The 12,410-nt window shown below is 37.9% G+C and overlaps 1 protein-coding gene across 1 annotated transcript; it reads right to left on the bottom strand.

The window, feature by feature from the left end:
* Positions 1–1,018: 1,018 nt before the first annotated feature.
* On the bottom strand, positions 1,019–12,186 carry LOC133316829 (uncharacterized). The gene is made up of 2 exons (XM_061518611.1): positions 11,911–12,186; positions 1,019–1,745 (listed from the first exon to the last, which is right to left on the bottom strand). The coding sequence occupies exons 1-2, from the start codon at positions 12,079–12,081 to the stop codon at positions 1,140–1,142; spliced, it is 777 nt and encodes a 258-aa protein (XP_061374595.1). The 5' UTR covers positions 12,082–12,186; the 3' UTR covers positions 1,019–1,139.
* Positions 12,187–12,410: the final 224 nt, after the last annotated feature.

Raw genomic sequence — 12,410 nt, 5'->3', positions numbered from 1 at the left:
AAGAGAGTAATACTAACTAATGGCCATAATCTATGAGTATCCGACGATCAAAAACATTTCAATTTTATCAAAGTTCCTTATTTACAATTATGAAGCTATGTTGCTTACTAAATCTTTTCTTATAAACTATATAGAAACTGGTTTAAATTTAAGTGAACCCATTTTTATCCAGAGTTTATGAAGAAAGATTGCTTAAATTTCTCATATAATCATAAATATCTTATTAACACATAGGCCTTATATATGGAGCACGACATAAAAAATTAAGCAGCACCGACACAGAATAGCCTTATAGAATGGGTGCCGCTTAATGTTTACACGTGCTTCTTTCTTAGCGTTCCCTTTACTCTCCACTTTAATTCTCATTCAAGAGAAAGTATTAGTCTGATTTAACATAGGAACCAGTCCCTAAGGAGGATTTTGATGGGAGAAAATGATGTGAGCACGAAATGATGCATGAACCATTTTGGATATAATATTACAATTTACACAACTACCATGTTGCAAGGAAAAGGACAAGCATATTTTAGTATGAGTACTTATGCTTGCCTTTGCAAATACAATGTGGAACCTAGACACCTTGACAGAATAAAACAATGGTCTTGTTTATGTAGCTATCCAAACACAACGGTGCAAGCCCCTACATGAATCATGACTAACCAAATTGTATCTGGCTTTTTTCAAAGTAAAGTTTATGCTAGCAGAGTGGAGAATGTTTAAATCTCCAACTGCAAAGGTACAGGAAAAAGGAAAGGCAATTAGTGCTACAAAGCTCTATTTATGTGCAGGGTAGGGTAAGACTCATTTTGTGACATTATAGTAGGTAGTCTTATCATATATTTGCAAGTGAGTACTTACATTTGCAAAAGGCTGATTAAATGAATCGAACCTGTAACCTCTGCTTTAGCAAAAATGATTGAGTAAATTGTAAGCAAGCACATGGGTAACATCATGCCAAGGAAGTGCAAATTATGAGAAGTATCTAATGCAAAGACGTTGTAAATGAATTATACGACCATTATACAAGAAACAAAAAAATACTACCTAGTACTCTAAATGAATCCTTCCCAAGGCTCATGTTCATACTTTTTCAATAGAAACATACAAAAGCTCACCAAAATTGTTACATGTATAATTAGTTATACACGATTCACGCCTGAGTCTGGAGACAAATTATTACTACCAGCTAAAGGATAATAATCAGGTTCCACTACTGCAGATTCTACATCATGAGTTATTCTCTCCTTCTTGAATGAGTCACTGTGAAGATCCCTTGTGATTTTAGCTGTTGTATCCAAGAAGTACAAAATAAATGAAGTCAAGCAGCAACAAGCAAACATGGGTATGGGCCCATAAATCCATAGGAAGAGTGGAAATGAAAAGTAAAATGCTCGCAATCCAAGGGACCAAGAATGACTTCCACGATTCAAGGTCTTAGCAATATATTCCATATACTCCCTTTTGTCTCTTAGTGTAGGTGCAGTGATTAAAAAGCTGACATGGGCATAGTATCTTATAGACTGCACATTGCATAGAAATGCAACAAGGAAGCAAATGGTGATAGAAATGCGTTTGATTGAAGAACTACTGTAAGGTATGGAAGCCATGTCATCAGAAAACCATGGACTGTTAGCAAAAATACCAATAAGTGAACTGAGTGTGATTGCAGTTGTAGCAAGAAGAGTAGATGCCATGATGTTGTTGCGAATAGTTTGAACCGCCAAAACCCCATTCTTCAAGGGATCCTGAAAATATATCAATGAAATTAATTCTTGAAATTATCTTCACAGCTTGTCAAAATGATTTTAGAAGGTGAGAGGTTTGATGGAAGAAGGAATACAAGGGAAAAAAAAAAAACAACAGAGACAATGTTGCACGAAATCTGACCTCAAAAGGCCAAATATCTCTGCCAAATAAACAATCAATCAAGACAAGCCCTGTATCACACACTCATACTGTTGGGCTTCCTCTTTCAATGCTAAGCCCAAGCCCATTGAGGGATTTTCTAAAAACCCTAACCCTAGATCTCACCTCCTCTATATATTCATTAGTTGTGGGTGGAGACTAGGTTAAGAGATTAGAGAGAAAATTTGAGAGATTTGAGCAAAGTTTTATGTTTTGTATTTGAGAGATCTCTAGAGAGTTTGAGTGAAACATATCTAGGGAGGTTTGATTATCACCATTGTTGGAAAGGTTGAGTTAACCACCACATTGGTGAGTTTTATTTGTAACCATTATCTTTATAGTGGATTTTTGATCTGGACTAGGTCCCGTGGGTTTTTTACTTCTTCATTGGAGAAGTTTTTCCAACGTTAAAAATTGCTTGTGTTCTCTCTCTCTCTTCTTCTTCTCTCTCTCATGTTTTTCGTTTTGATTTTTCCGCTGCGCTACCCGACCTGGTGAAGTTCAGGCCGAGGTATTTCCGAGATCCGAGATCAGAATCTTGTTGATTGACTTCCGCACAAAGGTTGCTTAGCCGAGCTTGAGGGAACCGTGTTCCCAACAGTGGTATCAGAGCTCGAGTTCGACAGGCTCTGAGGGAGACGAGATGGAGACCAGTGGCATAACCAATGATGGAGACATGTTCAAGCTGACCGCAGACAATTTCACCTATTAGAGACCGATGATGGAAGATTATCTCTACTGCAAAGATCTACATGAGCCCATTATCCTTGATGAGAAACCGGCAGGCAAGACCGATAAGGAGTGGGAGATTCAGAGTCGTAAGGCGGTAGCTACAATAAGAAAATGTATTGACAAGAGCCTCTTTGAGAACGTGTCCGAGTTTACGAACGCGTACGAGTTGTGGACGAAATTAGAGTCCTTGATTCAAAAGAAGACTCCTAGGAACAAAGCACACCTGGTTCGCCGACTTGTGAAGTTGGAATACAAGGACGACATGAGTATGATTGAACACCTCAACACCTACAAAGGTATTGGGAATCAGCTGTCAAAGGCTGATATGAAAATTGATGACGAGATGCAGGCCTTGCTGCTATTGAGCTCGCTGCCAGAAAGCTGGGATACTCTGGTGGTGACCTTGAATAATTCGACTCCAGATGAAAAATTGAAGATGGATGTCCTGACAAACAACCTCTTGGGTGAAGAAGCCAGGAGAAGAGAACAAGGTATTTCGAGCACGTCTGAGGCCAACGTTGCTGAGAACAGAGGAAAATCTGACTCCCGGGGTAGAAGCAAAAGTCGGGGTCGAGGTCGTGACAGGCGAGAAAAGTCCAGAGGTCGGTCAAAGCCGAAATATGAGTTGGAGTGCTTTTACTGTGGAAAGACAGGTCATAAGAAGCCGGACTGCTGGACCCTACAGAATGACGAGAAGAATGACTCTGTGAAGCCGGATCATATTATTCCCAAGAAGAGGGAAGACAAGAGCACCACTGCGGTGGTTGCCAATCCTGATGCCGAGATATTCCTCCTAGGTGAGGATAATTATCTGAATGTTGCATATGATGACTGCACCTGGATTGTTGACTCTGGTGCCTCCTTCCACGTTACTCCACACAAAGGTTTTTTCTCCTCTTACCGAGATGGTGATTTTGGGGTAGTGAAGATGGGAAATCAAGTGACCAGCAAGATTGTTGGTGTCGGTGATGTAACCCTGACCACAGATGTCGGATGCCGACTTGTGTTGAAGGATGTGAGGCATGTACCTGACATGCGTTTGAACCTAATCTCGGTAGGCAAACTTGATGATGTCGGATTAGTGAACTACTTCGGTAGTGTTAGATGGAAACTGGCCAAGGGAAACTTGGTCGTGGCCCGAGGTAAGAAGGAAGGCTCCTTGTACGTGATGCAAGGAAAGATCAATGGCGGAGAAGCCAATTCTGTCCGAGATGAGTCTAGCTTGGAGCTATGGCACAAGCGCCTCGGCCACATGAGCGAGAAAGGGCTACAAATCCTGAACAAGAAAGGATCATTGACCGGGTTGAAAGGCCAAGCGTTGGAGAGTTGCACGCACTGCCTAGCTGGAAAGCAGCACCGGGTTTCTTTTGTGAGACCGGATCAACCCAGACGACGCAGGTATATTCTTGACCTCGTCCATACTGATGTTTGCTCCATATTGGAAAGATCCCTTGGAGGAGCTCAGTACTTTGTTTCATTTATTGATGACCATTCCTGCAAAGTGTGAGTATATTTGTTGAAGTCTAAAGACCAGGTACTCCAATCCTTTAAAGAATTCCATGCAATGGTTGAAAGGGAGACTGGAAAGAAATTGAAGGTGGTCCGATCTGAAAATGCTGGTGAGTATTGTGGTCCATTTGATGCATATTGCAGAGCGGCCGAGATTCGACTTGAGAAGACGCCCCCCAAGACTCCACAGTTGAATGGACTGGTTGAGCGAATGAACAGAACTATTGAAGAGAAGGTACGAAGCATGTTATCCAATGTCGGGTTACCGAAATCATTCTGGGGAGACCGTCAGAACTGCTGTTGACTTAATCAACCTCTCACCATCACGACCACTTGAAGGAGAAATTCCAGAAGAAGTCTGGACAGGTCGGAAAGAGACCTATAATCAATTAAAGGTGTTTGGATGCCGAGCCTTCGTGCATATCCCTAAAGATGAAAGGGCTAAACTTGATGCAAAGACAAAAGAATGCATCTATCTTGGTTCGCCGAGATGTGAGTTCAGGTTCCGACTTTGGGATCCAATCAATAAAAAGATAGTGAGAAGTCGAGATGTGATCTTTCATGAAGATAAGAACATTCATGACACCTCGAAGCCCAAAGTCCGAGTTACTGTCAGAAGAGAAGAACCCATCCCTCCTGTCCGAGCTGAAGCAGGGGGAGAAAATCATGAAAATGAAGAAATTGATGACCAGCAACCAGCTGAGGATAACCAAGACACTGAGGTCCGAGTTGATGATGAGATCCGAGATGAGAATGATGAACCGGGTTCTCTTGCTGAAGAACAACTGAGATATCCAACTCGAGAAAGAAGACCCTCTACAAGATACACATCTGATGAATACACCGTTGTTGCTGAAGACGGTGAGCCTCAGAGTTATGATGAGGTTGTGATGAGCTCAGAGAAAGAAGAATGGGAAAAGGCAATGCAAGACGAGATGAAGTCTCTGCACGAGAATCAGACTTATGAGCTGACCAAGCTGCCTGAAGGAAGATGAGCTTTGAAAAACAAATGGATCTACAAGATTAAGAATGAAGAGAACGAGCAGAAGCCGAGATACAAAGCCCGGATTGTGGTGAAAGGCTACAATCAGAGGAAAAGAGTAGACTTTGAGGATATTTTTTCTCCTGTGGTGAAAATGACCTTGGTCCGAACCGTGTTAGCCATGGCGGCTTCGATGGACCTCGAGGTAGAACAAATGGACGTGAAGACAGCATTTCTTCACGGTGATTTAGAAGAAGAAATTTATATGGAGCAACCTGAAGCGTTCCGAGCTCCAGACCAAGAAGACTTGGTATGTCGGTTGAAGAAGAGCCTCTATGGCTTGAAGCAAGCCCCTCGGCAGTGGTACAAGAAATTTGAATCATTCATGACTGATCACAAGTTTGAGAAGACAGAAGCCGACCAATGTGCATTTGTGAAGAGGTATGAGACCGGAGATTTTTTGATTTTGTTGTTATATGTTGACGACATGCTTATTGTAGGGAAAGACAAATTGAGGATAGCCGCCCTGAAAAAGGCGTTGAGCTCGTCCTTCGCAATCAAGTAACTCTGATGTACGACCAACTTATGCCTCCGATTTGGAGAAGGCAGAGCCGAGTTGCAAGGCTACTCGGATTCTGATTTATGGGGAGATTCCGACTCGAGGAAATCGACGACGCGATATATGATGAGATTTTCCGGAGGAGCTGTCTCTTGGCAATCAAGACTACAGAAATGTGTTGCACTATCAACAACTGAGGCTGAGTACATTGCCGCTACTGAGGCAAGCAAAGAGATGCTGTGGATGAAGAAGTTCCTCATGGAACTCGGCCATGATCAAGATAAGTACGAGCTGGGTTGTGACAATCAAAGCGCAATCCATCTTGCGAAAAATTCGACCTATCACTCCCGCACTAAGCATATTGATGTGAGGTATCACTGGATCCGGGATGTGGTGGAGGGTGGAGAGCTCGAACTCGTCAAAGTGCACACTGACCAAAATTGGTCCGACATGATGACGAAGCCGGTTCCAACAAGAAAATTTGAAGACTGCTGTGAAGGAGCCGGGCTGATGCTGAAGCCGAAGCATTGAAGTCGGAGGGGGAGATTTGTTGGGCTTCCTCCTTCAATGCTAAGCTCAAGCCCATCGAGGGGTTTCCTAAAAATCCTAACCCTAGATCTCACCTCCTCTATATATTCATTAGTTGTGGGTGGAGGCTAGATTAAGAGATAAGAGAGAAAATTTGAGAGAATTATTTGAGAGATTTGAGCAAAGCTTTATGCTTTGTATTTGAGAGATCTCTAGAGAGTTTGAGTGAAACATCTCTAGGGAGGTTTGATTATCACCATTGTTGGAAAGGTTGAGTTAACCACCACATTGGTAAGTTTTATTTGTAACCATTATCTTTATAGTGGATTTTTTATCTGGACTAGGTCATGTGGGTTTTTTACTTCTTCATTGGAGAAGGTTTTCCCACGTTGAAAATTGCTTGTGTTCTCTCTCTCTTCTTCTCCTCTCTCTCCTGTTTTTCGTTTTGATTTTTCCGCTGCGCTACCCGACCTGGTGAAGTTCAGGCCGAGGTATTGCCGAGATCCGAGATCAGAATCTTGTTGATTGACTTTCGCACAAAGGCTGCTTACCGAGCTTGAGGGAACCGTGTTCCCAACACATACTAGTGCGCAGAAAAAATACTAAGATTTATGAGGCATTTGTTACTTGAAGTTGAGAATGTGTTCCTTTTTTAAAATCTTCCTCTTCATATTCCTCTTCATAGTTTTATTTTTGGGTTAAGTTGATGTTCTTTTAAAGGATGTCGGTGAGGAGAGGGAAAAGTGTTGATTTTCTGGTATTCTTATTTGAGAAAAGAAATCTCTTTCATCAGCAGAAATGAAAAGAAAAGATTACAAATTGTCTTTACTATTCTACATTCTAACTATATATACAGTTTAATTAATACTTGAAAAGCTATAACTAATAACTAACATAACTGAATTAGTTACAGTTGATCAAGATATCACGTGTGTAAACTTTGGGAGCTTTGAGTTACTGCACTATCATTTTCATTAGTGTGTGATACTAGCATTTGTTACTGAAGTTGAGAATGTGTTCCTTTTTTAAAATCTTCCTCTTCATAGTTTTATTTTTTGGTTCAGTGGATGTCCTTTTAAAGGATGAGGAGAGAGAAAAAGAGCAATTTTTCATATTATAATTATTTCTTACCGGTAGACAATCTTAAACACTAATAGGACAAAGCTTGTGTCTTTGACAAGCACAAACTTTTCTCCCTTTATTTTTTTATTGTACACTTTAATCTTTCAGTATAATGAAATGTAAGATAAAAAACATGTCCTCATTATTTTTCTTAAGAGTTCATATAAAAACATGTGGTATTAGTTTTTTTTAGAAAATTTTATTTCATTATCAACTCTTAGTCATCTCTTGCCAGATTCATAAGTGGGTGTTTGATCATTTCAAATTATGAGTAGATTCAAACAAGATAGTTTTCTAACCTTGAAGGAGAAGAAGAGAGGACCATAAAGATAAAAGGAGGAAAAAAAAGAACCAAATGAGAATAAACTCAGTATAAGTTTGGTTGGAGTGAAAAATAGAACAGGGGAAATTGAGAAGGTTAAAAAAAATTGTATTTAGGCTTTATTTGTCTAAATACTTCGTCATTTAATATTAATCCAACCAATCATATTCTCAATTACGTAATATGATTGGATTTAGGGAATTAGAATTAGGCACATGCTGCAAATACTTATGTAAGTCTAAAGATTTGCAAACATACACCAAGTAGAGGTGTTAAAAGAGTTAGGTGTATTTGGTCCGGTTCGTTTAGGCATGGCATGGTCTATGTGTTTTGATTATTGGATCCAGACTTAGACTTGTATAAAACTTTACTTAATAAAAAAGCCTCAAGACTCATATTCAAAAGCTCGGCCTTAAAGCCCGTCAAACTGACTTAATAACTTTTTTTTATACTAACTTAATTTTCGCTCCCATCATCATGCCCCGCTAGAGATGTCAAAATGAGCTGAAGCCCTCAAGCCAACCCGTAAAGCACTATATTTGCCTCTAACCCATTAGGGCCTTTTTTTAGTAGGGCTCTTTTTACCCCTAACCCTCAAAGTCATATGATTTAGCGGGCTGGATTAGGGCTAACCCACGAGTCAAATAAAAGGAAGAATAAGATAAGAACAAGTATGAAATATTATTATATTCTGAATTTACCAAGTACCACTTTTTCCATTTAAGATATGTCCTTATATAGGACTCTAAATATAATTAGGGGAATAATTATAATTCAACACACCATTTGTGTGATGGTTGTAGAATATATCAAAAGTCATGACAAACAAAGAGTCACATGTTATGAACCATATAAAAGGCCATTCACAATATTTTACAACATTCCCCTTGGATGTATTCTACAATTCAACACACCATTAGTATGATGATTATAGAATACATCAAAGGTCATGAAAAATAAAAAGTCACATGTTATGAACCATCTGAAAGGTCATCCATAATATTTTACAACACTCACCCTTGGATGTATTCTACGATTCAACACACCATTAGTGTGATGGTTATAGAATACATCAAAGATCATGAAAAGCAGAGAGTCACGTGTTATGAACCATGTGAAAGGTCATCCATAATTCATGTGAAAGGTCATGCATAATATTTTACAATATCCCCTTGGATGTATTCTACAATTCAACACACCATTAATGTGAAGCTTATAGAATACATGAAAATTTATTAATAACAAAGAGTCATATGTTATGAACCATGTGAAAGTTCATCCATAATATTTTACAACAAAAATGAATTTTTCAGCAGTGAAATGTTTCAATAGAGATTTTCATCTGCGCATTACTAAAAATAAAATTTTCTATTGACATCTAAACATGTTATATATCTAAATTTGTATTGAAACATATTGTATAAAATGCACCTTAGTAATTTTGTGGATAATACTACATTAAAAAGTTTTTTGTAACAGTAGTAGTTGAAGAAAATCAATGGTTTTACTTTCAAATATATAGCATACTAAGAGCAATTATTCAATACTGATATTAAGATCATTTTTCCATCATTACTTATAGTTTTCCACTACAGTTGTTGTATTCTGTTATGACTCCCAGTGAGAAAATCTTTATTTGATAGCATCATTTAATAATGAATTTAGTAATAGTAATAACTAAATTTTCACTTATATTAAAATTTAGTTTACATTTCACTTGTATATTTGTGTACAAATATTATTTTATTAATAAAATTAAATTATAAAAAATTTATAATTTGTATATAATATGTTAAGAAAGTGTTCAATATTTATTTGTTAAAATATTTTTTAATGTATTGAATATGATAAAAAAAATTATGAAATTATAATTTTGGATGGCCCGCGGATTGGCCCTAACCCATAGAGCTTTTTGCCGGTGCAGGCCTTTATTATTGAGGTTCATTTGGCCATGTGAGCTTTTTGACCCTAACCCAAACGGGCTAGGGCCTAATGGGACGGGCTGACCCATTTTGACAGCTCTACGTCCAGCCTACTCAAGCCATCAAGCAACCGTTCTCCGTCATTTTAACTTAATTTTTAATGATTTTGTTCAATATTATGCTATTTGAATAAATATTGAATTTATGAATCTTTGTGGAATTATTAGTGTTGTTGATCGTATATTCTATTTGAATTTTTGTTATCTTATTTTTTTTAACAGGCTAAGTCAGGCTTTTATTTTTTGTAAATAAGCGAAGCCACGTGCCGATAATTATATTCATAACAGTTTACAGGCAAGGTCAGTCTGACATATTTAAACACAGACTTATCCTTTTAAGACCAAAGTCCGACCCGACTCGGCCCATTAACACCCCTACCAGCAAGTTGTGTTAGAGAGTAATATAAAGCATTAAAAAAGGTATCACCCAAGGTCTTAAGGTTTTGGGTTGGAGTGGTTCTTTACATGGTATGGTAAAGAGTTTCAGTGACCATAAGGTCACGAATTCAATACTCATTGCCCCCTACTTTCAAGTGGAATTAAATAAGCACAAGGTAAAACCAAAAAAATTTGGGCCTATGCAATATCCACGCTTTAAGCCCAAAGGGCTCTTGCGAGAGGGAGTGTGTTAGAGAATAACATATAAACCATTAAAAAAGATCATCACCCAACGCTTTAAGATTTTGGGTTGTTTACAAGTTGAGTTCTCTCTAATAATATAAATCTTATGTAACAGCTATAAAGGAGTATAATAAAAAGTTTCAACAAACTAAACTCCTAAAAGGGATATATTTAAATGTCCTCGTTTGAGATAGACAGCAGAAAGCATCTGAAAAAAAAATTACTCAAATGGATCCTGTCCTCAATCAGTACAATAATACACCGAGGTTTCCCTCCATATGTTTATCCACCACATTTTATTAAAACAGCAATTTCTACTGACTCAAACACCAGGGGACTTGAACTAGCACATACATCTCAGTCTAACACCAAGTTTTGAGTGACTTGAAATACAAAATCATACAGTTCAATCTAATGAACAAGTTTTATATACTGTATCATATCAAATAGTAGAGCCATGAAATTCATTACACCAATTGTTATGACAGACAAGGGGAGCTCAAACAGGGAAAGATATCATCAATGGGCTAAGTCAAAAACTCACTCTAATAATTTGGCTCAACACCTCGTCTTAACCCAAAATTTTAAGGTGTTTAATTGTCCTTACTTTGGAAATTCCTAACCAATGTGGAATATCATTACTCATCACTCACATTTAAATTTACAACACTTATTTAACTTTAAAAACTTGAATTATAGAAGCACTACATTTAAGATTCTGTGTTAGCTAAAAGAAAGTGTCTTTCCTAAGAGAATTAAACATATAGACCGCCTGTTATTACTCTAGGTTATCAATTTCTACAGGTTCTCAACCAGCCGGGGATAATGGTATCGTTCAGTCAAAATACCCAGTTTTGATGTAAATCACCCTAATAGTCATTTGAGACAGGGTCCAGCCTAAGTGGATAATAAAAAAATGGAAGCTTTAACAACTTTAGTGTTAGTTTTAGATACTGATAAACAACATCACATGTGTGATTCATCCAACCATACAGTTTCAACAGGTTGAAATTAATTCACATTCAAAAGGCATGCACTTGCTTTAGTTAGATAATGAAAGAAGGGGAAATGGGAACATGATATTGCACTTGAGCTCAAGAATGAAGGGGAAAATCTCTGCCTTTATTATTTTTTTCCCCAATAATAAGAATCATCATCATAAACTATATAGGCTCCTCCATTCCCCAGTGATACCAAGTAATCATTAAGTTTCCAGAATGATTGCCAAATAAGGAACCAATGAAAATGATAAGTATTTCTGCTACCAATTTCATATCAAATAACAAAAGCATAACCTATATTCATTAGAAATGTGGACGCTAATGTAGACACAACACACTGTTATCCTGAATTGAGCACGCAACATTTCATAAAATCAAATAGTGAGAGCAAACCAAGCACTAGCAGTCTCAACTTGGGATAATGATAACAGTTAGGATATCACTAACTTTATCTAAACGAAGCACTTTTTCTGAAAACCATAAATGACCCAGCTGGGGGCCACCAATTAGATGGTGAGATTTTTAAACCAGAATGAGTTATTTGCAGCCACCCTTTTCTAAATATAATTTTCTATGTATAATTGTTATGCATAATCAAAAAAATATAAACTTGTAAAGAGATAGGAGATGATGGTGTCAAGCACTTACACTCATCATGGAATGAACCCACTGATGACGAGACTCGGCATTTAGGCCAATAACAGTTCGAAGAGGGTTGCGGAGTATAGTGTAGAGAAGCCAGACATGGTATATCAGGAACACCAACAGTCCCAATGCCACCAACACATAATCCATGTGCTCCTTCTGAATTTCCCCCATGGCACCAATACTTAGCTATCTATGCCTATGTTTGCTACAATGAATTTGGAAAGTGAAAAAGCTATGTGTTCCTGAGCCAAATTCAAGTACATGATGATCATTCCATCAAACTCATTTTACCAAACATAAGGGTGAAGTGAAAGGTGACTGTCAAACACCGGTTTCTAAAAACGCATCATTGGTTTCCGAGTTACTAATGGATATGAATCTAATAATTCAGATGTGACAGAAAGTTTGAAATAAGGACACATGATGACGATGATGATGATAAGATTGCCACTTGTTGATAAGTTGATTGTGGCATCTACCCATTTTTTTATTAAGTTGAC

This window comes from Gastrolobium bilobum, unplaced genomic scaffold, assembly GCF_033153095.1.
Source record: "Gastrolobium bilobum isolate Gb01-03AN ecotype WA unplaced genomic scaffold, APGP_CSIRO_Gbil_v1 utg993, whole genome shotgun sequence".
In the NCBI taxonomy this organism is placed as follows: Eukaryota; Viridiplantae; Streptophyta; class Magnoliopsida; order Fabales; family Fabaceae; genus Gastrolobium; species Gastrolobium bilobum.
This window is presented reverse-complemented; position numbering and strand designations above follow the sequence as displayed.